Source organism: Branchiostoma lanceolatum, chromosome 12 (assembly GCF_035083965.1).
Source record: "Branchiostoma lanceolatum isolate klBraLanc5 chromosome 12, klBraLanc5.hap2, whole genome shotgun sequence".
Taxonomy (NCBI): domain Eukaryota; kingdom Metazoa; phylum Chordata; class Leptocardii; order Amphioxiformes; family Branchiostomatidae; genus Branchiostoma; species Branchiostoma lanceolatum.
Window position 1 is genome coordinate 14,770,434 of NC_089733.1, and position 27,225 is coordinate 14,797,658.

At 43.9% G+C, this 27,225-nt stretch overlaps 2 protein-coding genes across 3 annotated transcripts; one reads left to right on the plus strand and one right to left on the minus strand.

The window, feature by feature from the left end:
• Positions 1-3,617: 3,617 nt before the first annotated feature.
• On the plus strand, positions 3,618-23,912 carry LOC136445906 (TGF-beta receptor type-2-like). 2 transcript variants are annotated; one of them, XM_066444130.1, is made up of 8 exons: positions 3,618-3,884; positions 13,242-13,510; positions 13,729-13,999; positions 19,140-19,803; positions 20,097-20,217; positions 20,774-20,915; positions 21,815-21,945; positions 22,223-23,912. In XM_066444130.1, exons 1-8 carry the CDS (start codon positions 3,773-3,775, stop codon positions 22,418-22,420), a joined length of 1,908 nt encoding a protein of 635 aa, XP_066300227.1. In that variant the 5' UTR covers positions 3,618-3,772; the 3' UTR covers positions 22,421-23,912. The 2 variants fall into 2 exon arrangements, with proteins under 2 accessions (XP_066300227.1, XP_066300228.1); XM_066444131.1 differs by having other exon boundaries at positions 13,729-13,957.
• A 1,196-nt stretch (positions 23,913-25,108) lies between these two features.
• LOC136445907 (large ribosomal subunit protein bL32m-like) lies at positions 25,109-27,206 on the minus strand. Its single transcript, XM_066444132.1, has 3 exons — positions 27,097-27,206; positions 26,166-26,353; positions 25,109-25,691 (listed from the first exon to the last, which is right to left on the minus strand). The coding sequence occupies exons 1-3, from the start codon at positions 27,185-27,187 to the stop codon at positions 25,416-25,418; spliced, it is 555 nt and encodes a 184-aa protein (XP_066300229.1). The 5' UTR covers positions 27,188-27,206; the 3' UTR covers positions 25,109-25,415.
• Positions 27,207-27,225: the final 19 nt, after the last annotated feature.

The window sequence follows — 27,225 nt, forward strand, 5'->3', positions numbered from 1 at the left end:
TCATTGAGTGCGAGACAAAACGGTAGCACAACAACACATATTCGTGGTGCCTTGCTTTCGCGGCGGAGTTGCGAAAATAAAAACCCACGCGAACATGTCAAGATCTACAGTACTAGTATTCCCCTTGCGTCGTCTGGCTAATCTGGTGATTTGTGCGGAGAGACGAGAACTGTTGACAGACCAGACGGAGAACGTGGGCAGGCAGCTGTTTTCTCAGAGGGGCTCGGCGGACAGGCAGTGCAAATGTGCGCGAGGTTACGTCATGCCTCCGCGAATAGTTCCACACCGACTCAAAGTCCACAAACAAACACATAAACTGGGGCACGTCGCTGTAAAATTTCAGCGCGTATTAGTAAAAAATATTTAATTTTTTTTTTAAGTTCTTGATGAACTAACCTTTTTTTCGTAAAGAAAGTTTACATAAAAAAAGGCTGAATATATAGATCTATAATATAATTATGTTTCTATGTATTTCTAGCTATGCTTATTAGTTTGGTGTATAAAATTGATATACCCGCCCGTAGATAGTACGACGAAATATGTAAGTCAAGTTATGTTGTACGTAGTTTTATGTGATATTGAGAGGGAAAGCAGTCTAACCCACATCTTTTCAAACCAGTATTTTCACAACAATGACTCACTTATCTATTTATAAAATGTACACGTATGAGGTAATGCTGTGAAGTCGCCCTTCTTTCTTTTTCGATCATGATATGAACAATGTTGAAAACGATCAACACGACAGCAAACATTAAGCAAGGATATTACTTGAAACAATGATATTTCGCGATCGCTTCTAACGACAACATTATTAGAAAAAGTTAACTTTAGATAAAACGTTACAATATCTTGATACTTATGGTTTTTATTTGTTACGGAACTGTACAGAGTGGTCGGTCCCTACTGGGGGTCTGACTTGATCTGCCGCTTACATTTCGTGAATAAATGTATTGCAACTGTTCTCAACTACTGGACAAAGAAACTAAAACGTTGTAAATGTAACCAAATTTCCATGATGTAACAGTCTTTATAATCACCAAATGAATCACACGGCTACTGTCAATTATATCTGCTTATCCGACCGAAAAGGTCAAAGGTGAACCGGAATGTTTGTTTGCTAATGAAGAGCTGGGGGAGTTGGAAAGGTCACTGAAGGTCAAGGTTGACTCTGGGGTTGACAGGAGGGAATACTGACCCAATGGAAAGTGGACTCGAAATGTGAGAAATGTGAGCATCCAACATTGTGTAGAACTGTATCTTATGGTCTCATTCCTGTATTACTCCGAGTGAAAGAATCCGTACCCCAAAAAATGAACGGCTGCATGAACGTGTGTTTATATCGGTGTGAAATTCCCTTTTAGCCAGCCCGACTGATCCCAAGCGTCAAACTTATGAAAGCTTGTTTGTAACTGAAGAAATTAGCAAGTTAAGTTCGGCAGCCGCGCGCGAGGTCGGACGTGCACAGCCTGGCATTGTAGGTGATGCGGTCCTGCGCTTTCAGCTGGAAAAGTGCCTTTTTGGGGGTGTAGCTTAGTGCAGTTTGTAATTGCTAGAAAAAGAGATTGTATGAAGTGAAACTGTTGGCAATTTTTTTACATGATGTAGGGCAAATGTTCTCAACATAAAGTGAATAACATTGGTGCATTTTCTATAGCTTCATTACGAACGCGCCCATGTGAAACACGTATTATAACATGTAAGCCAATGGGGCGAAAAAAACTCATGAATGAGACCTTAAAGTTATATTTTCTAAAATGCAAGTATGAAGTTACGAGCCTTGTCGTGTACAGTACAATGCAATCTAGCCCTCGGGCTACAAAGGTGTATTTTATTGTGCATGTATGGTGTATGATAATAAACCAGTCTACTATTACGGATCAACGTGGTATTTGATGATCAGGGATGGCAAACTTCACCCCCTTCACTACGGTAGGTAAACACCTGTACACACAGACACCGACACACACACCCGGCACACACACACACACACACACACACACACACACACACACACACACACACACACACACACACACACACACACACACACACACACACACACACACACACACACACACACACACACACACGAAATAGATCACCACACATATGACATCTTTATTGGTTCGACACACATGAATGTTTGATATTGGTGTGTAGTTACTAGTTTAGTCATGATATGCAACTCCAAGGACAGTTTCGTTTTTTTGGGCCATCCTCTTTTCTATCTCGCAAAGACTTCGTCACTTTTCAGGAGTGGCCTTAAAGCAAATATACACGACGATTAGCTTCCCGCAGTTTCGGCAAGGCCTATTTGATTTTCCGCTAACAGACAGCACACTGACATGTACACACAGACTCCGCGCCAGAAAGCACACACACGTGTGGCTTCGCGCGAAGTCAGGTGGGCGATTTTATTCTAGAGAGGGGGAATTCTTGAATCATTGACTTTTAATAGACACAAAATCGTCATTAATAACTGCTATTTTTTGGCTTCAAGCTAAATGACTTCTAGATTTTATTTTTAAGGTAGATATTGTGGCATATTCTACCTTATTCTGCGGAACCTAAAAGATTTTTTATCCTGATGACCGCCCTGTATTTTAGAGTAGGATAGCTCTGACGTCATTTAAAGGCTCGTCTGTCGTTATGGCCACACCTCCTGGGTCACCGTAGCGGGAAAAGGTCACGCCGATGGAACGCGGTCGGTTGGGGGGTTGGGGGGTGTATCTTTGATACGTTTATAATTATCTTTTACAGTAGTTTCACTAGAGACATTGTCTTTGCTCCACTTTCACCAAAAACATATAGATATCTCATATCACATATAAAGTGATCAGCGCAATCATGCTGCAATACATGTTCAAGCTTCCCCATTACATGAAACGGACACTCCCTCAGCTGTACTGGTATTTCCGGGGATGGACCGTTAATTTAGGTTTAAGCTGAGCTTTGAACTTTTCTTCTTCAAAAATTAAAGTTTGGTACTTTTGTCAAGAAATCAACCCGCTGCCTTTTCTATTTTACATTTTGCTTACAGGCGACAGTTTTCACCCCCCCCCTCCAAAAAAAATTGAAATGTCGGCTCGTATAAAGTTTATACAAGTGGTAAGTGGTGCTTGTATGAGGTAACATCTGCACGAAATGTAAACAACAAATGAAGAAAGATCTATCCACACACCCCGGAACCTGGCAGTGTCACGTTTTGATGCGATCTCTGCCTGTGGTTTGTACAAGATGTCTATCGTCCCCCAGGTGACTGCAGGGGAATGTGAAAGTGATCTGGCTAAAGATTATACATCACAGGTGACCCCCGCTGTACAATAGTGATGGATGGGACCTATTGGGAAAGGCTCATGAAGGGGGTTTGAAGAACACCACAACTTGTCATTCAAAGAAGCAATGAGCTTAAATGAAGATGAGGAGAAAGGTTACAATTTATTTCCGTTGGTTTTTATTTCATTTTGAAGTCATAGCTGTTTGGTGGGGTTGGATAGGACCCCTGCAGGACCCCTTGAAAGTTTCTTAAGAGCTCCTTAAGACCCTCCTTAAGAGTTAAAGCGCACGTAGCCCCGCCCATTTCCGGTGCGTATGCGGGGGCGTGGGCAAGCAGAACTACGCACACGGCGGAAGTGAGCCATGAGTCACTGTCTCACTCGCGGCTCAACAAGCTCAGGCAGTATTGCTAACATTTACGGCATTTCCTGTCCTAGACACTAGACGGGTATTGTCTTCTGGTTCCCCCGCTTACATATTACCATTTTCTCCCGCCATGGTTTCCGCGACTTTGCGTCGGGTTTGGGGAGAGGCGGCGTCGGACCGGCGTCGCGGCTGTTCTGTCGTCGGACCGACTTCCAGTCTTGTATTGACCACCTTAGCAATCGGTAAGTCCACCTGAGAGTTTTACAACCACAGTTTGGGGAGTTTATATCGTGTCAGATCGCCGAGGTTCATTGTTCAGACATCCGCTGCGCTGTTTGTCGCCGCCGATCGGGTTCCGAGAAGCCGAAGTTCCCCTTTTCCAAGGATGTGTAACTACAGCTACAAGTACAACACTTAAAGGTGCTTGGTAAGTCGATACATTGAAGACTTAGGTGTGTGTGTGTGTTCTCTGGTACTACGAGACACAAACCGTACACTATGTGAATTTTTTAGACATACAGTGCGTTCGTGCTGTATCGGTAGTCATGCATGTATTTTACTGTGAACTACATGTATGCTATGTCTGTACAGTACAGTACAGTACAGTGCGGTGATTTGGAGTGAATGTATAGTCACTGAGGTAGAAAATCGTGTCTGGATTGCTGTCTGTGTCGGTGCTCTGCGTCCTTGTGGTCGCGATGTCCCTTTCGTTCGTACCATCTGTCGTCTGTAAGAGTCCTAGACCCTCCCCCCTCTGCCCTGGATAATTCCCTGCGTTCAACTTCAAGGGTAAGGTTGGAACTGGACAGCTAGGATCACTCGTTTCACCCAGCTGTTTGTTTGTCATCTGGGATATCTGTCTGCTTTGATTCGGGTCCGAACTCGGTGGGCATGGGAAAACAACCCGGCCGTACGGCTCGGGGCGGGCAGCCCCAGACACCGGTCGGGACAGTTCTCAGGGGAGGCTAGTCTTAAGGAGCTCACCTCGCCTCAGGGGGGCGTCTTGGTTTGGTCAGTTAACCTGCAGGGACTGTCTGGGTTTTAAAAACCCATCAAAGATATGCGCAGTCATGTTTGTGAGTGAAGTAAGTGGGGTGCTTGCGCTAAGTATTGTCTCTCTCCCGTCGGTTCCAATTAGGTAACCTGCAGCAATTATAGTTACATTGCATCAACCCTGTGCTGCTTAAATTTTGTATCTAAACAGTGAAGCTATGTAAAAGCAAAGACCTGGCGTCTACCGAGACTGGCCCTTCTCGTGTTATAAAGAAAAAGGAGTAGTACATTAGAAAAATAACAGGATGATTTTGTTTAGCCGTATGTACAGTGTTTATATTTTTCCCAAACACTCTGCATGACTCACGGTGGAAAAAAAGTAGGAAAAACAACTTCTGGCACGTATGTGAAGAAATGAATCATACATGTGTTTTCCTTTTACTGTTTCTGACACATTTTGGGGGATACGAGTCCCATACTTCAGAGGAAGACCTCAATGTAGGAAGTGAGTGAATGTAGATAATCTCTAGGATGCACCGTGACTAGCATATATTGTATTCTGGGGTGACAATGCGGTATTTATCTTGACATGCGGATACTACTTCATTGTTAGTTGTGTGCCACATAGTAAAGAACTGAATCAGATTATATCCCGGTCAAACCACAACTTCCAGCCAGATAACTTGGTAAGGCTAGCGCTTGGAATATTGACAGCAAATACATTTCTTACACTGCGCTTTTTATAGTTTATCTATAGTTTATAATGTTAGTTTGTGCTAGTTGACAAGTTTGGTAGTAACATTTTTCTTCTTCTCCTGATATTTTCTTGTAAGAGAAAACTGAAAAGTTTAGGTTTCAGCTTCGAAACTATTCTAGTAAGTTTTCCGTAGTTGTTGGACCATAATGCTGAGGTCATGGTGAGGGGGAGGGGGGCTGGTGTAGATTATAACCGAGGATCAAAAGGGGATGACCACCTATCCCACACGTCCGTAAGGTTGAGCCTAGATCGGGCTAACCCAATGTCTTTTCCCCTATCCTACCCTCCAAACGCCCCACCTCTTTCAATAATGGCCTTGTACTGTCAACATGTTGACCTTGGATGAAGCCAAGCTTTAGGAACCCCTGCGCCATTTTGATTGGGTCGACCTTGGCATGACTTACATACCTGGGCCGTGGCAACCCCGGAGCTAGAACTACAAGTTTCCAGCCACAAAAACAGTTCTACATAGCGCAATTAGTGATGTTTGTGTGCCAACGGTTCAGTTAGCTTAACGCAAAACATGACGACAATATAGGTAATCATAGTACTCTGTTTCCGCTGCTGAGTTGGGTGTGTTTTGGATGCAATGCATGACTCCTCTGGACTTGTATATTTATCTTAAGTACGGTATCACTGGAGCGAAACATAGCAAAAGCATATTCGCTACACCTGTCTGTTTTTCTAGATACATGTCTTCATTGTTCTATCGGAAAGGGAAAAGTAGCCTGCTTCGGAAAGCGTTATAAATTGTTAAAAGAGATATATTTTGGTCCAAAAGACCCGAAATAAATGGCCGTAACTCTCGACTGATGAAATACGCCAAGGCATTTTATTGTTTGTATCCATCCAAAGTTGTGTTTGATCGAAAAAATCATAATGCAGATGTGATCTTCAACATCGACGGACATAGACATTAGGTTGTGTTACGCTGAGTATGAGCCTGATACAGTAGCTGGTCAGACATGTAAATAAACAAGCCAAGTTGTCACTTACAACATGTTCAGGGATTATGTTGGGGTTGTCTACATGAAGCAAACCGTTTGAAGTTGTTTGGCTGGATGTAACATTCATTATTCTAGCAAACCAATTCTTTATCGTGAACCTGAACAAGGAAGGCAACTCCTTAATTCCTAGTCCTACTTTAAGTTCATTCTTTCTCATTTCGCCGCCTATTTCTCCTCTTCCTTTTTATTGGCATTCAAATTGTGTGTAGTGACAAATGCCTATTCATATGTTCTTTCATTTCCTTCTTATTTCTTCCCCATGTCTTAGAGTTAGTCGTATTTTCCCGGTGACTAGTCTGCAGCTTTGCCCCCAGTTCCCCCGTACATCATCATCTCCCCAGTCTGCTGCAACAACAGCCGGTAGCTCGGTTGACTTTGTCGCCCAACTTCGCCAAACAAACCCTTAAAGCGCACCACGCTCTGTTTGAGTGGAAGAACGTCAAATAAGATGTTCGACACGACCGCTTCACTATGGGAGACTGCGCACTAGATATGTCCGGGTTATTCCACTCGGGAGGGGTGTTCTTTTTTCATCGTAATGAATAAGAGGGGGTACTTATCATCGGATGCTTAATGTTATTCCTTGTATCAATCTAGAGGGAACGTTTATTATTAAGTTGATAAACCGACGTTGCTTTAGTTTAACGTAGAACGCCCGATCTTTGCTGTTATGATGGAACAATCCAAGCCCCGCAGACCCCAATGTGCCTGGTGCAGGGTCACTGACCTTGGATTCACGCCAAACATCTTTTGGAACATGTCCAATGTCGGTTCTTCTTTCTGACCCGAGCCTTCTTGAGACGACAGCCGGCTGATAGACAAACTCTTACAACTTCCTGAGAAGCGGCAGGGAACAGCTGTAGGAAGACATGATGAAACTCGTCTAGAGATCGTTTTTTAAGGATGGTTGTTTTGTAATAAGGTTAATTCCGGCCAATCAAGTAACAGAATTTAGGTAAGCTTTTTTATTGTTGTCATTTAGGGTCTGATGGCATTCGTGGTCGCAGTGTCGCACGATCGTAGTACGATCGCAAACCGAGGACATTCCTGGGATAGTCGTGCACGTGTAGTAGAAAATTCCTCTGTCTTTTGACTGAACAGATATAGCTCCCCATGATTTTGAATTGGTTTTGCCCAGAATAATGGATATAAAGGTCCTTGTCGGGGGTACGTTGGTTCTGTCACAGCCTACGACATAAAAATCGCACGAGTACCTTGAATGTGTCCGCACCGCCACATGTGTGATTACGGTTGGGTTACTAGTAACTCATATGTAGTCGCAGCCATTGGGTCAGGAATAATGTATTCAGTGATTTAGGTATGAAAACAGCCTATACAGTATAGCCTTGGTTACTAGGGTTGGGTTAGCTCAGATGTAGTTCCATAGCCATTGGACATAAATTATGTATTCAGTGCTTGAAGTGGCTAAGCCCCGTAACGTTAAGGTATGAAAACAGTATAGCCTTGGTTACTAGGGTTGGGTTAGCTCAGAACAAGGAGGTTATATAGACCTCCTTGCTCAGATGTAGTTCCATAGCCATTGGACATGCCTTATGTATTCAGTGATTTAAGTCGCTAAGCCCCGTAACGTTAAGGTATGAAAACAGCTTACACAGTATAGCTTTGGTTACGATAGCTACCTCGTACCATGTCTGATTCCGCACATACCATAGAGTTATCCCCTTAAAGCCGGCATATTTCAAACATTAGGCAAGGTGTGTAATAGAGAAAGGAGTTAATCCTCCAGACACCGTTATTTGGTCCTCACTTAGGGACTATCTTCGGTACAAATTACAGGGTACTTCTGAGCATTGTATATTTTTGATACATCTAGCAACTTCCGAAATGCCAAAGTGTTTCTTCTTCTTCTTCTTCTACGATACCCGCCTTTCAAAACAATAACAGCATTCAGCTTAGATGTAATCTGGAAAAACGATCATAGTTCTTTACAACTTATAATTACTGTATATGTTTTTGATAGTCCCGAAATTCCTCGATGTCTTTAAGGCAGCGACCAAACAATAACAGCATTCAGGTTTGATGTTATCTGTCGAAGTGATAATGCTTTACAGCTAACATTAACTAGGGACTATCGATGACACAAATTACAGGGTTTCTGTAAGAATAACAAATCTTTTGTAGAAAGTTCCGGTGCTTCAAATACCGCGGTGTTTTTTCAAGGCCGTGACCAAGCAATAACAGGACTCAATTTACATGCAATCTAGAAAACTATGAGAATCCCATGCCACTGAGGGAAATCAAAATTGTATAAAACGTTTTTGTGACGTTGAGATCTTCCATCGCAACATCTGCTTGGATTAGTTGGTAAGACATACGAGTTTGACATTTTCTGTTTCCACTGAAGTGAGTAAGTTATTCATCTGCACGTCTGAGGAAAGGATACAACAGTATGGTTTATACAAAAGGCAAATCATCAACAAACAAAATAGTGGTAGGTCTGCGAACGGGACGACTTGGGGGGCCAGTCTTATGTAAGGTTAGCCTCCAAATCAGGCCCAACGGCGGCAGTTTTGATATTGACATTGTTGAAATAAAACAGACCGGTCAGAGACCGAGCGAGAGAGAGAGGGGGGATAGAGGGAGCGAGAGAGAGAGAGAGAGAGCGAGAGAGAGGGAGAGAGAGAGAAGCCATACAACACTATCAAAACGGTTGCCATTGAGCCTACTATATCTAATACAAGGTGACCTCCCACACTGTTAGTGTAATCAGCTTAACAGAGGAACTTGACCACGGAAGTAGGCTTGTCAAACACTTGTCCAAGTTCATGTACAGGACGTACGCACCAGCGATCCTCACCAGACCATGGAATACATGCCCCGTAGAACGCTGACCTGGATAGGACAAAACTTCACAAGCGAAAACTACCGCTAACAAACAGCATCTGATAAAACATGAATAAGTATCGCAAAAATACGAATACGGATGAACAGCATACTAGATTGTTACTTATTGTCGTTTGGTTTTTATTTCTATTCTGACCTGAAAAGTATGTGGGAATTTTCTAGCTTGCAAATACATTGTGCAGTACATGCAATTTGTCCATCCGAGCGCTAGTTTGGATACCCCCCTTAGCATTTGCTTTGATAACCACCTGCTGCCCCCCCCCCCCCCCGTTTATTTACGTCTCCCACGATCTTCATGTAAAGTTTTTAACAGAAATGATACCTGACCTCCCTACACACTCCTGTATCTGTCCTCCCGACACCCTCAACTTCACAGCTTTGATTTTGCCAACAATGACGGCGCTATCGAAGCCTGCATCACTCTGGGGAGGGGGGCAATTACGGCCGCTAATTGACTGACCTTGTTGATGCGTGACCTTGGGCACGTCTTTGATGCCTCGTCGTTGCCATGGTAGCTAAGACGGAGACAAAGGAAACATTAATTCGTACCGATGTGTTTGAAGTGGAGGTAAGGAGAGCCAGATTGATTGGATAAGTGGGCTGGTTACACAGTACCGACTACAGGGGGTCTTTAACGCTTCTAAGGTTTCTACGTACTTTTACCACGATTTACATGGGTGTGTACGTTTCATGTGTTTGTTTTTTCTCGTGATCTATATGGACATGATATCATAAGATTCTCTTCAGAGTAACATTCAATGTTACTCTGAAGATTGGAAGTTTTGCTTCGTAATATGAAATGCTTTTGCGTTTTAAGGACGAGAAAGGTGTCTGGAACGATGGGCTACAAGATTACGATTAAATGGTGGAAAAATTGAAGAAAGGATCAATATTTTGATTCACTGTTAGGAAAGCAAAACCTAAAACTCCCTTCTCAATCTTTAATCTTATAGGAAAAATTAAGTTACAAAATAAATTTCGTAACACAACTACTTTTAAACGTACTGCATTCAATGTCCTTAAAAAACAGTCGAAAGGAAGCTAAGCTTGATGTACCGCCCAATAGGTGGAGGTAGAACGGAATGACGTCAGCTAACGCAAACCAGACCAGACCTGTTAGGACCATGGCCCGAGGGGAGGGGAGGGGGGCATAAGGTGGGGAAAGCCTTCTCAGAAATGTTCAGGACGCCATTAGTAATTCCCATAAGTTTTATCGGCAATTAAATCCTCACGAAACCGCACAGCGGCAGCACCTACAAAAACACTGTAGAGCACTGTAGTTTTTAGCCTCCACCAGGCTCCTTGGATCGCTGGATAGATAGTAGAAATTGGCCAAATAGAGTGAATAATGTGCTAAGGGAGTCGGCTAAGGAGAGAGGATCAAGTTTGCGACCTACGGAGCCTGTGCGGAGTCGCTATCTAAAAAGGGTCGTCTATTGGACCCTTTCTCCCTAGCCGGCTCCCTTGCATACTATTCACTAGCTTGGGTATTATTTTTCCAGCGATCCACAGAGCCTGGTAGAGGCTATGCAGGTCTCACAGACATTCATGTGTATTGCCATCGATAGAATAGAAAGACAGACGAACCCTTATGAGCTTTTAAGGTTTGATAATTGTGAAGCCCTTTTTTGCCTGACGTGAATACGTCAGTTCTGTTCTACTGAGTCGGTTTTGTTGATGAATATCGACAATTACAATTTATCATTTTTCCTTTAATATACGACTTATGTCGATATACTTATAGCTTCCACCTACCTTAACTGTATCTGTCTCTGTTTAAGAAACGTTTTTGTCAACCGTTAGACTCGTGATTTTGACTCAGAAAAGTTTGCAGTAGTATCTCCTGTTCCCTGCATGTTCCTTTGAACTATAGATTCAGGATGAAGTTTTGGAATGTATTTAAAACACTGGCACACAATCCGTATGTTTGTGAAGACTTGAAAACTCGCTAAGACGTTTGTTTAAGGATTGCTTCACTGAACCACATCTCTCTATGGCTCTAATTTCTGTAAGCGCACACCTTTGAAGCTTGGGCATTTGCCTGCTGATTGACGTAGTTGTCATGGAAACAGTGTAATCCTTGTAAAAGGGAGATCTGTAGAGAGATAGGAGTCCCGTGCGACACCGTATGAACTCACCGCCGACAACAAACCGCTTTGTTCTTTTGTAAACACTTGTCATCGAATACCAGGTAACCAGGTCCGCGGGGAGCGGTCATTATGACGTGAAGGGGAAGGTCAAGGGTGGGGAGAATCATTGTTAATGTTAGGTGGGGCTGTTGAAAAGCATTTCCTTTCTATTGTGTTGGCCAATGTGATCAAGTTGGTGGAAGTTTTGTCAACGTCTTTTATTTTCTACTGAGATATGTTTAGAAAAGCTCTCACTCACTCACTCACTCACTCACTCACTCACTCACTCACTCACTCACTCACTCATTTTCAAGACTTTTAAAGACAAGTAGACAGTCTGGGGAAGGTCTGGAGGCCATGGTCGAATGACAGAGGCTTAGGGGGTTTGGGTCCGCCCCGATGTTCTCTGGCCGAAAACACGATCAGCGCCGCATTGCACTATTTCATCAGCCATCGAAAAATCAGTAGACTTTGCCTTTGATAATTAAGGATAGCTGCTTCACATTCATTCTTTACAGGTTGACGGATCTCCATTGTCGGAAAGAGATTGGGACATGTCCGAATTAATAGCTTTTAGACCTTGCGGATTCCTTCGTCAACACAAGATAGACATTTGCAGAGACTTAATCGACATTCCTAACTCCACCCCCGTACATGCAGTTCCCACGGGTCTATCGTTATGTCTGTCTGCATTTTTATCTGTCAGATTAGACTATTATATCCAGTAATGGTACAACTTGGGGGGGGGGGGAATAGATAGTAAAGAAAACGTCTAATTAATCCTGGATCGGGACATCTCGGTTGGGGCTGTACCAGTCTTTCGGAAGGGACGTAAAATGGGTGCCCAGTGTTCGGGGACGTGCTTTGAGCAACTTAAATGGGAATGGCTAGCAACCCCTTCCCGTAAAAATGAACCCGCTACCGAAACAGCGAGGAAACTTGCTGGCCTATGTGCCACAAGACACTACCGTGATCTACTGTCAGTTGATGACACAAGTTGAAGTTTTGAGTAAGCATGTTTGTAGTCTCAGGTGTGGTGATGTGGTTCTCCTCCTCGCCTGAGTGCTCTTAAAGGATCACTAGCCGAAATACCGTGTTTGTTGTTCAAACTTGTGCTGGAGCACCAGCTGCCTTCTGTGGGCTGATGTTATCACGTATGACTCATGTGTTGTTGGATGTGGCTTTGCCACGGGGATGTCACCACCAACCTTCATCAAACCTTCAAACCGTCGTACGGAAACATGCAGGCGACATGCCTCATATGTTGTTTCACGTTCTTAATTATAAGTTCTTGTTTCAAGAAATGTTCTTGGATTTTAGTCTCCTTTATCAACCCCAAAGCTTGATCAATGGAAGGCAAGTAACATGTTGGATTTACAGTACAGTAAGTGGCTTGGATTTGGGGACAAATACGAGACGCTGAGATTCTCACGAAAAATCCAGGCTTGCGGAATACCCTTGTGCGCCCTCCGTTTATGACAGTTGTAGTTTGCAGAGCGCGGCGTGTTAGAAGGACTGGATACAGGAACAGGTGCGCGTCAGCTACGTGAGACTCACCAGACACGGTTGGACTTGTCCACGTTTCAATAGACTGATTTGTCGTCGTATAAGGTTGCCCGTTTCCAACGAATGAGAATCATTTCCCAAATGCAACCACCCTAGCTTTTGTCATTTTCAGCCTGTCGGAACCTGAACACAGCAACACAACTTTCCTCGAGCGCTTGGCAGGTCCTAATTTTTGGCGACGCCTCTGGGGCGGAGCCTTTTTCATGACTTATTTACAAGTTTGCGTAGGCAAAACGTGTTCTGTTACCACCTTTGACATTTCTCTCATTTTTCTCCCCACAGCGCTAGCCCTGATGTCGCCCGCCTGGGCCGCCACGTCGTGCCGCGCCTGCGAGGGAACGACGCCGGTGTGCGATGACGTCACGGGGCGTTGTGACGTCAGATGCGACTACGTCAGAACGTGCGAGGGGGAGGGCGATGGCTGCTTTGCCTCCATGTACCTTATGGAGGACAACCGGACAGCAGAGCTGACGTATGTGGTGGATACAGGATGCTGGGCCGGCTCGGCATTCAACGCCCCACAGGCAGACGACTGCAGAGCGGACGATTCGGTGAGTAGTGGACTTAGTAAGTACCTAGACGAAATGAAGGAGAGAGAAGGAAAAAAGAAGTAAAAAGGACAGAAAGAATGGAGGGGGATAAAATGAGAAAGTAAGGAGGGAAGAACTATTCGAAAGAATGACAAGAGAGCACCCTTTTATATCAATATTATTTCTTCCCACATTACTTTTATATCTTAAGGTGAATTATTGTTCTATCGCTGTTCCAGTTTCCGGGGATGTACACTTGCCTGTGCGGGACGGACCAGTGTAACGGAGAGATGATCCTCCCCCATGCAGGAGTGGACGGTCCCTCGGGCCCGGACTCGGGGGGCGATATCCCCCCGGACTTCCTACTGGACCCAAATGACCCTCCGTCTCCCCCCGTGGGGTCGGGGGGTTTCCCCTGGGATCCCATGGCAGGGCCTGGACTAGACGATCCCACTGTACGTCCCGGGGGTGAGTCCAACCACTTCGTCGGTAGCTCTGCCACTGCTAGTGGTAAGTTTTCTTATTCCATCTCTCCTGTCAACATAATCTAATAGACCCCTTTCCAAATACCGCGGCCATTTTGAATTTAGGGCGAGCGCGCGTGGTTCGAGCGCGTGAAAAGTAAACACCCGGTAAGCCCACGGCCGCGGTAAAGCTAAACACTGGCGTCCCCAATAGAAACCAGCGTTGAGTCATCTTGTTCTCCTCCATGGTGAAATCCATCGATATATTTGAATGGCACAAGTACATGATATTGTTGTGGACACTTGGACTCGATATCGGCTAGTAAAATTGTGAATTTCGGCTGCTTCTCCACAGTTTGGAAAGGGGTCTATTAAATCAGAGAACCAATAAGACACTCAACGGGTTTGCAGAAATTGGTGATCTTGAAGCCTGGTGGCTTGCAACTTCTGCTCACTAGTGGTCCGCGACATTGTGATGATCCACACAAAAGTGATAGCGCGCGAAATTTCTGGATAATTTTGTTTCCTCGACAGTACTGACCAAAACTACCCCAATCCGTGTTGTTTATATTACTACACTTCGGGTGAAAGGCTAACGAGATGTTTCTGGTCGCGTGCAGACTTCCAATTTGCAATTTGGTATGGAGAGAATTTCTGTGTGTTTGCGATGACATGTGTCCAAAACGTTATATAAGCAGCAAACTCTGGAACTCTCCCAACATCTACTACAGGACAAAGATAGCTAGATTTAGAACTCTAGATCATTAAGAAGCCAGACCTGTGAAGGTCTTAAAATTGTTATCAATATCAGACAATGTGTGCGAAATGGTTGATTGAACAGTTGGGTCAAGTTCGTCTGCACATGTTGAGCAATCACCACCCAGAGGCCTTACATTCATGTAGCAGATGGTTCGTGTAGACAGATTCGCGCCACTTCAGGCCTGAAGTCTATAGCAGATGGTTCGTGTAGACAGATTCGTGGCAGCGATACATCCTCCTCGGGGTGATGACGTCACGAGATATCAGAAAAGCTCAAGACCAGCTGCGTGCAGCTTGGGGTACAATTTCAGGCGAAAATATGAGGACGGTCCAAAAATCAAGATTTTGTTTTTAAAAATCTTCCTGATCCTTCCTCCATTCTTACAATCAATAATGCCAGTGACGACATATATGATACGTCTAAAAAAGGACATAAATGATGAACTTCGTGTCCTTTTTAAAATTTATTTCAAATTCGCCTTCTTTTTTCAGTCTTTCATTCAGAGTCCGCCTTTTCTTGTTCTTTTTCTTCGTCATTTTTATTTTTTTCAGTTCTCACTTTAATCACCCCACCCCCTTCACACACACCCTAATGTCAGATCATGTTAGAAACATGTTCTTGTTTGTCCCTCCGTGGCTGAAGTTTTGATTGGCAGAAGTCCGCGCCCTTCCTGTGTTGTCTAAGGGAGGAGCCCGGTCACCCTCAGCTCCTACAGTTTGTCTGCAAACCTCGTTCTCCCCATTAGACAAGATCGGCGGGGCACGGCTTGACACGAGTCTGACTTTTAAGTTCTGGAACAGATGGGACGACTTCCTCAGACGTCTGACACCGTGAAAACGTGACAGACGGACAGACAGACGGAGCCAAAGTGCGATCAAAGCCTAGGGGCGATCATCAAACAGCGACACTAGGCTCACAGTTTCAGCCTCATACCTCTTGCCCCCGGCCCTCCCTCCTTCTCAGTTCTTTTCGTTCAACACTAACGCTCTATTAAAGCTCCTTTGCCCAAATACCTGGTCAAGTCTCCACAACTGACCAACGCGACGAAACTTCAGCCCAACATTCTTTCCTCCTCTCGTCTTAAGTTCCCACAGGTGTAAGTTCCGTGCAACAGGTGTGTCTTAAACCTGTCCTTGTCTTGTCGATATCTTAGACACTTCGGCGACTCTCTTCAAGTCAGGAACAAGTGTTGGTGTCACAACAACATGGCGTGTACGGGGTCTGACCTCACGACCTCCGTGTTTACTAAAGCGGCGAACTTAAGAAAACAAATATGAACTGACGTAAGAATGGAAGAATTCTGTTATGTGAAAAATTCCGATCAGAAAGCTACATGTAAGTGCTTAAATTGTCCCCGAAATAAGAGACTTTATCTGGAAGATATGATTATGCTATAATAATAAACAGAGTATCTATCTATCAAGCAACATAACTTTGGCGATGACGGTTCGGGTGATGTCTTCGGACCTGTTTCCACTTTGCCACCGAATGAATGAATCACCATCAAATGCCAAAGATGGCTGTCTTGTCTCCTGTCCTAGACAAAATAGGAAGTCACGCGGATTGAAACCTGTCCAAAGTATCTGTGCTTACTCAAACTATCTCAAGTAGGGGTAAAAATCACATACGTACTGTAGGATAGCAGTATGGTATCCCATGTTTCAAGCAACCACCCCCCTAAGAGCCACAAAACGCCACATTGTCCCGCTGCCAGTGTCAGGATGAAGTTGAACATCATGTGGATTATTGTCTGATATACGAGGCTCTGTCCGCAACAACCGGATATGAGAGGAGAGGCAGTGGCATTAGGAAGTGGGCGATGGTGCTCCCGGGGGGTGGGGGTGAGACCCTGTTCTGACCCTGCCCCTCCCTGTAACCGAAAATGAACCAACTTTCCCAGATGTGTGTCTGCTGATGCACCAATGATGGCACGTGACAAGTCTGGTTTGTACGGGACTAAGTTATAAGTGTGCAGCTACAAGTGTGCAGACAGACCCAAGTGTTGTCTCCAAGCAGATGTCGGTGGTGGAAGACCGTCGCGTTCTCTGTGTGACAGCCGATCGGAGACGCACGACACTCAGAAAACAACGTCTTTCACCTTAACGGTTTCTTACAATTGATCTAAATTATTCAAGTGGAGGACAAACATGAGTCACAACGTTTGTTGCATGTGTCAGGTCCCTGTCATACACGTCGAAGGACAGCATTGCGGGACAACATTGCGGGACAACATTGCGGCCGTGAGATTTACGACATCCACCGAGCTTTTGAAAACGGAATTCTGATGATACTAGTATACAGTGGTTTGGTAAAATATATATACATTTGTACATCAGGCTTTGATTGTGCTCCGGCGTACAAACTAAACTTGAGCATCACTGTGACGGAAAAAGGTTTTCGAAAAGGAAATTATGAAATACAGTCTCGGCTCCAAGTGCTTCCCATTCGATTTCCACATGAACGTCGGACCTCTCTCGCCAACGTCTTCCTGACTCGGAGGGAAAAATTGGCCCCGTGAGAAACTGTACAGGAAGCAGGTGGGCGTGACGTGTGGACCATGGACGTGTGCCAAACGGATGGGGGAGGGGGGCAGCGCGACATCTGTGAAACCGGATCCCGTGGGCATGTGGAGTGATACGGGAGTCTTACTGAGGGAGAACATTGATAAACGTGTTCAATCTGATCTGCTGACTTGACAGCCCATAGAGTGAAAAAACAACAACTATTATTTGTGATATTCTGAATGTGAAAAAGTCAGAGACCCAAGAAGAAAATGGCCCATTCCGTTTACTGTAAATCTTGAAATGTTTGCGGTGGTTTTTATTTTCGGTGCCTCTCGGACGCATGACGCCACGAATATGAGTTTTTGTGCTGCAGTATTGTTTCGACCGCGACCTAGCTTGAAACGTGCACCGCGGAAAACTCCTTCTCACTCCTACCGCAAAATTAAATCTGCGCGAAAGTAAATGAATGTACAGTAGTTCGTCCGTCTTCTTTCACTTACCAACGCCCTTCCTGTAACATCAAGTACTTATAATGAAATGTAAAGGAAATGTCAGCTTTCACGATAGTCATGATTTCACTCTTCATTTCCTTCCTTGGAGGGCGGCCAACATTAATATGCTGACTCAAGAAATTCAATTTCTTGATGAAAAGGACTAAAAAAAAGTTCAACAACCCAAGGACATTATCCTTGGACAACCTAATCTGCAAGCTGATCGTCACGGGGACAAAAAATCGTAACAAAAAGACAAATAAATAAACAAACAAACAAACAAACACGACCCTGTGTGTGAACAAAAACAACATTCCACGGCGCCAAGTTGTCTAAATCTTTTCGAATTCCTTCCTGTAATTGATTTTTTTCTTACCACTTTCCAGCCAGATCCAAAATAAAACCTGTTTATGTTGGGATTTTCCCCCGGTTCTTCTGGGAAGTGTAACCACCAGATAACGCCTGTCGTAAGCGGAAGTGAAGTCCTGTTATCACATGTTAATCTTCTACACGTATCAGCAGCAAAAGGAAGTGGTTACTGGGACGTAAACTTGCAGTTGTAGTCGAAGTCAAACGTCAAGAAAGAACAGAACCTTATGGCAGACTTTGGGGCACCGAGTCAAGAGGGTTTGGAGACGGAGGGTCGCTTCTATCTCAATAGTCCCCTGAACATTTTAAAGTGTTGTCGTGTTGGAACGAAGAGGAAAAAACGATACTGGAAAACAATGTGAAGTACAGATATGAATGACAAAGGATTGGTCTGATGCGTTCACAGATCGGCTACTTGGAATGCCATGTCTTAAACCTTTGATTTACTGTACTCATAGGTACTTTGTATATTTGTTATCAATAGCATGTTTAACATGGGTGTCTTGTGGGGCTCTCTACTTGGCGTAACTTTAAACTATGCGTTGCAAGATTGAGAGCTGCTGTAAGTTCAAGGATACAAAGCCTGAAGAGAGAGTAACATTTAACATATCTGTTGACACCTTCCGCAACATTGACCACCCACTGCGCAAATGGTATAATACTGTGCTACCCAACAACCTGTTCTCACTACGTCATCTGCCGACATTGGCGCGACTTGCAATCTTAAGCGCCATCTGATTTACATGTTTACTCTGTAACTACTTTCCAAGCAGAGGTGTGGGTCCGGTTAGTTTTTGACGTGCTTTAAGTCGTCAAAAACCAGCCGGACCCTCCTCTGCTTGGAGAGTACTCCTTAACGCTATAAATGGCATGTATATACTTTTGTTTACCTTATTGTCTGCTGTTTCTTAAAAGTCACATGCAAACAGTTCGGCATGCTGTACTATGATTAGTTTTACCTCGGTAAAAATGGAGGTACTGTTTTCGGTCTGTGTGTTTGTTTGTTTGTCGCGCTGTGTGTCTGCATTTTTTTCTAAAGATTTTTCTTCCTTCTCCTCACAGCTGACAGAGCCTACGGACCAGAAAACACCAGTGTGCTCATCGGCATCGTCGCCATCATCCCCGCCCTCCTAGTCCTGGTCCTCGTCATTTTCGCCGCGTACGTTCTCTACCGCCGGAGACACCCGAAGAACCCGCCTTCGTCAATCTTCGGCGCCGAGGACGGCAACGGAAACTACCAAATAAAACTCGACGACTTCGACTCGGAGATGGCCGACCCGAGCTTGGAGAACACGCTGAACCACAACGAGGAGCATCTCCCCATCAAACTGGACACTTCCGTCGGGAAGGGGCGGTTCGCAGAGGTCTGGAAGGGCAAACTGTTCCAGGAAAGCGAGGACAGATTTGTCACCGTCGCCGTTAAGATCTTCCGCTACGACGAGAAGCAGTCGTGGCAGCGAGAGAAGGACATCTTCTCGGACCCCGCATTGAAGCACCCCAACATCTTAGATTTTCTGACTGCTGAGGAGAGGGGGAACGGCATCGACAGGCAGTACTGGCTCATCACCAGTTACCACAGCAACGGTTGTCTGCGGGCGTATCTAGGCCGGCATATCCTGACGTGGGAGCAGCTTTGTGGGATGAGTCAGACGACAGCGGCGGGGCTGGCCTACCTGCACGCGGACAGGGCCACGGACGGGGCGGCCAAAATGCCGATCGCCCACAGGTGAGATATGCCAACATACCTCGCATGCCAGGCCCGCCGATCGTAAATGCGATCCGTCCTTAACCTTAGGATAAGTTAAACTGACTTTTTTTCGTCCAAGGCAAGAAGAAAACTCAAATTTTCAACCGATCCTTTTTTTCCTTCTTCAGGCAACATTGACCCGCCCACCTTATGTCACGTGACCTTTTAGAAGCGTGATTACGTCATGAGTTGCTCAAGTCGTCAAAAGTCAGTACGTTCTTGTCTGGATCTCAGCAGATCTTTTATACTAACAGATTTTTTTGTCCGGCCAGGGATGTGAAGAGCTCGAACGTTCTGGTGAAGAGTGACGGGACCTGCTGCCTGGCCGACTTCGGGCTGGCCCTCAACCTGGACCCGACCATACGGGTGGAGGAGTACGCTAACAGCGGACAGGTCAGTCCAGATATCTGTAGTTAAAGCCATAGACAAGACCTGAGGAGAGTGTTCTGGTTCGGCTGATAATATTTTTTCTGAATCCAAGAACGTTATTGTATTGGCAACTTGACCCTGAACCTGGACTAGGCGCAGCAGTCGCATTATACAGCATCAAAACCCCCCGAGTACCCTTCACAAACCCTTTAAGCTTACACTCGAACTCCGTACCAAGAGTACGTGTGGGTTCCTAATGGAAGCCTTCTAGTCTTTAGAAGTCGTCTGTGCTAGCGAATTATACATTTTGACAAATCAAAGTCATGACAGTCATATTCTGCTTAGACTCGATCAGAGGACCGAACTAGACCTAGAATCTGAGTAGGATGGATTCCAGATCACTCCCGACCCAGTGCCGAGTTACCGGGGAGTGGTCGTGAGGAAAGTCGTGGGTAGGTCGTGAATGTTTGACAGTTGTTTACCCGAGTGCATGGGGAGTGTTCGGGATCAAAGCCGCGGGCATGGGAAGGTCATGAATGTGTGACTGGGGTTTAACGTATGAACATCTTCCCGTCTACAGGTGGGCACGCCCCGGTACATGGCCCCGGAGGCGCTGGAGTCCCGTGTGAACCTGGTGAACCTCGAGTCCTTCAAGCAGATCGACGTGTACGCCATGGCGCTGGTACTGTGGGAGATGCTGGCGAGATGTGAGGTCATTGGAGGTCAGTACTCATGTGTTCAAAAAGTCATTTTGTTCTTCCTTCGTAGAGCTAGAGTCGAACCATCCTCATACGCAGGCCTGAATAAATCTCTCGACACAGCCCCTTGAATCCGTGAGTCTGTGCCGAGGGGTTCAGGCCTGCGTAGGAGGATGAGTGGAACTCGCGATCGTTGCCACCAATTACTGTACCGGCACGCTCTTAAGATAGCTTTAGACAATTGCAACGCTTCAGCTATATATGAATGATTTATTGCACAACAATTGCATCAGTGACAATGTATGGCAAATTGCAGACAACATAGGTAACAATCTAGTTCTATATAAGAATATTTCTACTTACTATAAGACTACATCCAGTGTGATCTATGGCCATTGCATTGCAACATGGAACTAATACAGACTAAGAGTTGTGTTCAAAGGTTAGGTGAGACAGGTCGTTCAGTGTAATATAACCAGCTGCTGCTGCGCCGCGTGCCTGCGAAGCTGGTGTGTTACGCCGAAGGGCGGTTATACTGGCTTTACAGACACAGCTACAGTAGTCCAGGTTTTTATAGATCTATCAGAGAAGAATATTCATATAGAGTTCACTCAATTGACATTGATTGACAGCTGTTAATTTGATATCAATCAATGACGAAAGTGTCACAGCATTGCGATTTGTCGGCCATATTGGTGTCGAGTTTTAAATGTGAGTGAGTCACTGCTAGTGGACACCAATATGGCGGCGATAGACACCGATGACGTCACGTGAATACGCTCTGTAGCTTAAAGCTAGTGCGTTGTTTATAGCCTGATAATGATGAAAACATACTTCTTTTTCATTACGAGAGCTGTTGTGTGAAAACATACTTCTTTTTCATTACGAGAGCTGTTGTGTGACCTTGAATGCTATCTTTGTAGATGTGGGCCCCTACCAACCAGCGTTCGCTGACAAGCTGAGCGGTGACCATCCTGGGATCGACACCATGAAAGACGTGGTGATCCGGGGACGAGAGAGACCTGACATTCCTACCAGTTGGCTGGCGCATCAGGTGAGCTGAGCTTCGTGTCTCCTAGCAACGGGAACATTTTAAAGATGGCCGAAGCCACTTGGATTTCTAAAGATGGTCTTGATGATGTTCTAACTATGGTCATCTAAAATGGTCCTACATTTTGGCACTGATTCTTTCATTGCAAAAATGTTGTAGTTGACCTTGATACATTGTGATGTGATTATCTCATTCAGAAATGTTGAAGTGTTTCACCTTATTGTGTTGTTTGTTGACCTTGATACCATGACCTTTGACCTTATGACATTGACCTTTCCAGGGACTTTGCCGAATGTCAGAGGTCATCGAGGACTGTTGGGACCACGATGGCGAGGCTCGCATCACTGCGTCATGCGCAGAAGAAAGAATAAACGAGCTGCAGAAGCGCCAGTTCACCGCCATTACCATCGACTCAGAGGACGAAGAAAAAGAACCTTTGAGACCGAAAAAAAGATATATTGAAGAAACAGACGTATAACCGACACTTCTGCTGTACAAAAGCTTGTGTTATACATGTTTACTAGCTTCTTAGATACTACACATCGGGTAAATGATCAAGTAGAACATTAACCTGCTAGGTCTTTTAGTTGTAAAGCCTCAAGCTTCTTAATTCAAAAGGATGTTAGCATGAGTTGGTTATGTTTTCCTTTTATAGTTTACCCGTGTGGGTATTTGTAATTTAATCCGATTTTGTGCAATTTGTTCACATACTATATTAGGTTCGGACATTTATAACTTGTATATAAGTATCTCAGCATATCTACGTTAGACACCGTGACTAACCATGCTTGTAGCTACAATACCCTAATATTCCAGCGGCTAGGTTTGATGTTGAATTAATTGTTATATTTCCACTACAGTACTGATGAAAGTATGAATGTAGCAGTTATATCACTAATTTTGTTGTATCAAATTGGGTGATGTTTCCACTAACACAATAGTGACATCTTTGTTGAATTTTGAAATATCATACCTTTAATTCAAATGACCCAGACATTGGCAATGGAGTCATTTATATTTCTCGTGTATACGTAGCTCAAAACTTTATTTTAAAACCAGTCGTGCAGTTGACTCGTATTTATGCGGCAAATTCAGGTGGATAGGACATTGTTGTAGACGATTCTAGCATGGATATTTTATAGGTAAAATGGGGAGTACGAAAAGTGACGCACAAGGTAATAATTGAAGCAAGGAGGTTAAAATAAACTTCGTTTTAACCTCCTTGATTGAACCCAGGGAATCGTGGCATATTTTTTTTTTTTTGATTTGCAAAACGGAAAACGTTTTGAAAACAAAGGAAAACAGCTAAGGAGTATATTTATATAAAACAGACATTAGCGATCGATCTGAATGGTCCGCCGCACAACATGCTGGTTGGTCGACTAGCCTGCTTAATTTGCCATCTCATTGGCTGATAAATTACAGACATTAGTGACCAATCTGATTGGTCCGTCATAAGTCATGTTGATTGGTCACACTAATGTCTGTGATTCATCAGCCAATCGGATGGCTTTCTTTGCTATCCTTTGGCTGAAAACACTGGTTAAAGGCCAAGTTGGCTGAAAACACAGGTTAAAGGCCAAGTTAAGTTGAAGTAATTTTGTACAAAAGTATCTTTTGTTCCTTGTCTTGTGAACAATGTAAATATCTGTGTATAAATATGTATACATAACATTCTATTTTTCTAGCTTCTAAATGTGGTTGCTGGTCGCCATCTCTCTTTCTTTCTCTTACTTTTCATTCAAAGTTCTGAGAACTTATTCTAACATCTAAATTTTTGTCGCTAACTCTGTGGGTGACCCTGTTCTTTACTATTATGTAACCTTTTTAAGGGGACTACTGGGGGAACACAATACATGTAGTTGCTTCATCTGTTGAGACATACATGTTAAGATATATAACATCCCTATGTAACAACAGGGCATTTCAAGGTATAACTGCACAGATACTACAAGTGTTGTATTATTGTTACAGTACGTTTGTGAAGGTTAGACAATTTCTCCTTATATATTGTTACAGTAACAACGTAGCACGGATGTAGTAGACTTTGCTAGTGTAATTGATTGTTATAACACATTGACAGGATGGTAATAGTATCAGATGTGTCTAAAACTTTTCGATGTTGATATGAAAATTTGTGTTGGCGTGCCGGAAAAAAGGCTTTTGTACTTTTTGTTACCACAGATGATGTGTTATGATTTGACGTATGCTTGTCTTTACTGATGTTTGTCTCTTGCCCTATTGTAACGGACCGGTGGTTATGTTTATTAACTATATTGTACATATAACCTGTAAATATGCCCTGCTGAAAGCACAAATAATATGGATGAATTCTTGGAGGGAAGTCCTCAATAAAAGCTAACTTGAAAAAGAAAACTGTGTCTGTCCTTTAATGTTTAATTCAGGAATAAAGTTAGAAGTTGTAATAGTAGTGAAAGCTTTTGTGGTAAAAATTGGGTTTTGTTTGTTTCGCATAACCAGTTAAATGCTGAAGAAGCTGGGAAGGGAATTGAACAAATCAACGGTCATCAGCATCATATTTCTTATTCTTTAATGATGCTGACACTGTGTTCTTGGGGGTGCTGGTCGTGACATCGACAAGGCTGGAGCTCTTCAGACCCTAGTGATCTCTAGTGATTGCTGGTTGTGGCTGTCTGGGTGCAGAGTTCTGAGTTGGTGTATCCAGTATGATTCCCGGTGTAGTCGGCGCTGTTGTGTAGTACCACTCTTTGTCATTCTGATGAAGACTTTTGAATAAAAGGTCGAAACCGGAAAAATCGTTGTGTCTCAGCCGTCATCATTTTGACGCCCAACCAACTTCTTTATGATAGTGACACCGTGACATCTACATATCACAAGAAACAACTGTAAAAATACTAAAATAGGCTGGGATGGGGCGAAGGTGAGAGAGAGGACAACAGTTGCACTCGCGGGATAAATGAGGTTATATGGATCGGAAAATGTACTCTAGTCATGAACCATGATGATGAGGGGATATAAACTCAGTCACATTAGCGACCACATTTTTCACACTGCAGCAGTGACACCTAGCTGCAGTGTAATGTAGAACTAGTTAATATTGTCCTGAGGAAGATGACAGATGGTCAGCGAACTGCTGGTAGGTGACTATATTGTGTACAAAGAACTTTGTCAACCAGTCAGTGAGTTTAATGAAAAGAAAAGAAGAAATTTAATGCATTCCAAGTACATAAACTTTGCAAAAAGTTACATGACATGAGGATCAGTGAATAGTACATGTGAAGTAAATGATAAATAAATTGGGTGCATCCTGTACTAGAATTAGCTATTGCTCTAGTCTGTAGGTTAATTTCCTGCATAAGAACTTCGAGCAGCTGACATAAATCTTACATCTGCCTACATATTGGGATAATTCCTATACTCTAAACATCTTCTGGGGCATGATAGTGTAGCAGTGACACCTACTGCTTACATTCATAACTGCATTGCACTTCTTAGCTAGACTTCCAGTGTTCATACATGTCCTTTGTGAACCAGTGAGGTTTCTTCCTGGACATCTCGATGACCCTTTTCGACTTGTCTGACTCTGTAATCGGTTCGTCTGCATACCGCACAACGGTTTCCGCGGTGCTGGCCGGACCGCCGGCCTCTGTCTCCTTAATCTTCTGGCGAATGATGTCGGTTTCGTACTTAATGCGCTGGTAGCAGTTCATACAGAGGAAACCTTCCTGCATCATAGAACCACACTCCGGGCAGGGGAACAGGTTTTCCTACAATAGAAAAGAGAACTACAATCAGGAATAGTAGCCTTGACCAGTTACCCTCTCTGGCAGAATCTACTGAAATTGCATGCACTTCCTGGACCAGCTAATGTCAGAACAGGGGAACAGGTTTACCCCAAAGAAATACTGTAATTCTTGTTTCTTTCACTGTAACTTTATGTTCAGTGTTTTCACTGTCACCTATGAACTGTTAACTTATCATCACCGTGAAAAAAACTATTTATGATTCCTCCACACGTCCTTTCTGTAAATCACTTGCCACCACCTTGAAGCTTAAGTTCAGTGAAAATGTACATTTTTCTTACACCGTGAAATTTTGCTACAGTGAACTTAAAGTGAATTACAGTAAGAGGAATACAAGGCAATCACCCCCTCTGGCAGAATGTACAGAAACTGCAGAGCATCTGAAGAGACAGAGCTTTTACTGAGACTCTGTGAGAGTAAGTCACCCCTGGACCTTACCTTTGGTTTGATGAGTTTGTCGGGGTGACGTTGTCGCTTGTGTCTCCTCTCCAAACTTTGGCGGTGTTTCGGGGCTGCCATGAGGAACACCCCGCCTAGAAGACTGCTCAGGCCCAAGGGTTCTGTCCTGTTGGTGTCCTGACTACCCTGCAGGGGGTGGTGACAGCCTGGGATAGCCAGAGCTGGGCCTGTGGGGCAGAGTGTGGCTGTGTCATTACAGAGGTTTATCTAATACCATCTCAGAAAAGACCATGTAATAGTCATGCCTTCAACAACCAAAGCTGTCAACCCAGAATTGAGGTAGATGTATTCTCAATTTTTTTTCTCCCTAGGCTATCATGATTCATACAGTAAAACTTAATGCCACCAAGTACTGTAGGAGTATACACTGTAATCAGTTGCGAAGCTAATGAGCTATGCTAAAGGTTGGCTATACTGGGTTTATGTGGCATTGTGTGGCGAAATCAGTAAGGTACTAAGGTGTTTCGCCAAAAGGTCCTGAGTTCATAAACACTGATATGCCCCAATTTGTGCCATTAAAAAATGCACTTAACTCGATTTTTCTCCCTTCACTCCGGTGAAAATGAGTACCTATTTTCAGTTTGGGACGTCCAATCGGATCAAGGAGGTTAAATATTATGTTACCTCCTTATTCGGATAGGACGTTAAATGGAATTTATATCTTACTCCACTACGTGTCTTGGAGGAGCCACAGCACAATTGTGAAAAATTTTTATTGACAGAAACATCCTATCAATAGTAAAAAAAGAAAAAAATCTTACTCCACTACGTAAAATATATCTAGGTGTGGGAGGGGGGGGTATACGTAGGGGTTACCTGAAGAATATTGCTGTTTTTAACACATAATTGAGCATAAAATCTAACAAAATCAATAGAAATGATTTCTCAAAATGTATGAAAACCGTCCTACCTGGTGGGGGATGCAAGCCAAACGCCTGCAGCAGTCTAATTTCTACATTTTGAAACGTAGCGTGAAAAATTCTCAGCAAGGAGGTCGCCATCTTGGAACACTACTTTCTGCGAAAATAACAGGGGGGTC

What these genes read in the sequence shown, in the direction of transcription:
- LOC136445907 (XM_066444132.1), bottom strand. Translation starts at nt 27,187, where the DNA reads ATGGCGACCTCCTTGCTGAGAATTTTTCACGCTACGTTTCAAAATGTA. An exon ending in TGGCTTGCATCCCCCACCAG is followed by an intron (nt 26,354 to 27,096) that starts GTAGGACGGTTT and finishes TCTGCCCCACAG; the next exon opens with GCCCAGCTCTGGCTATCCCA. An exon ending in ACAAACTCATCAAACCAAAG is followed by an intron (nt 25,692 to 26,165) that starts GTAAGGTCCAGG and finishes TTTCTATTGTAG; the next exon opens with GAAAACCTGTTCCCCTGCCC.
- LOC136445906 (XM_066444130.1), top strand. Translation starts at nt 3,773, where the DNA reads ATGGTTTCCGCGACTTTGCGTCGGGTTTGGGGAGAGGCGGCGTCGGAC. An exon ending in TAGCTCTGCCACTGCTAGTG is followed by an intron (nt 14,000 to 19,139) that starts GTAAGTTTTCTT and finishes TTCTCCTCACAG; the next exon opens with CTGACAGAGCCTACGGACCA. An exon ending in CCAGTTGGCTGGCGCATCAG is followed by an intron (nt 21,946 to 22,222) that starts GTGAGCTGAGCT and finishes TGACCTTTCCAG; the next exon opens with GGACTTTGCCGAATGTCAGA.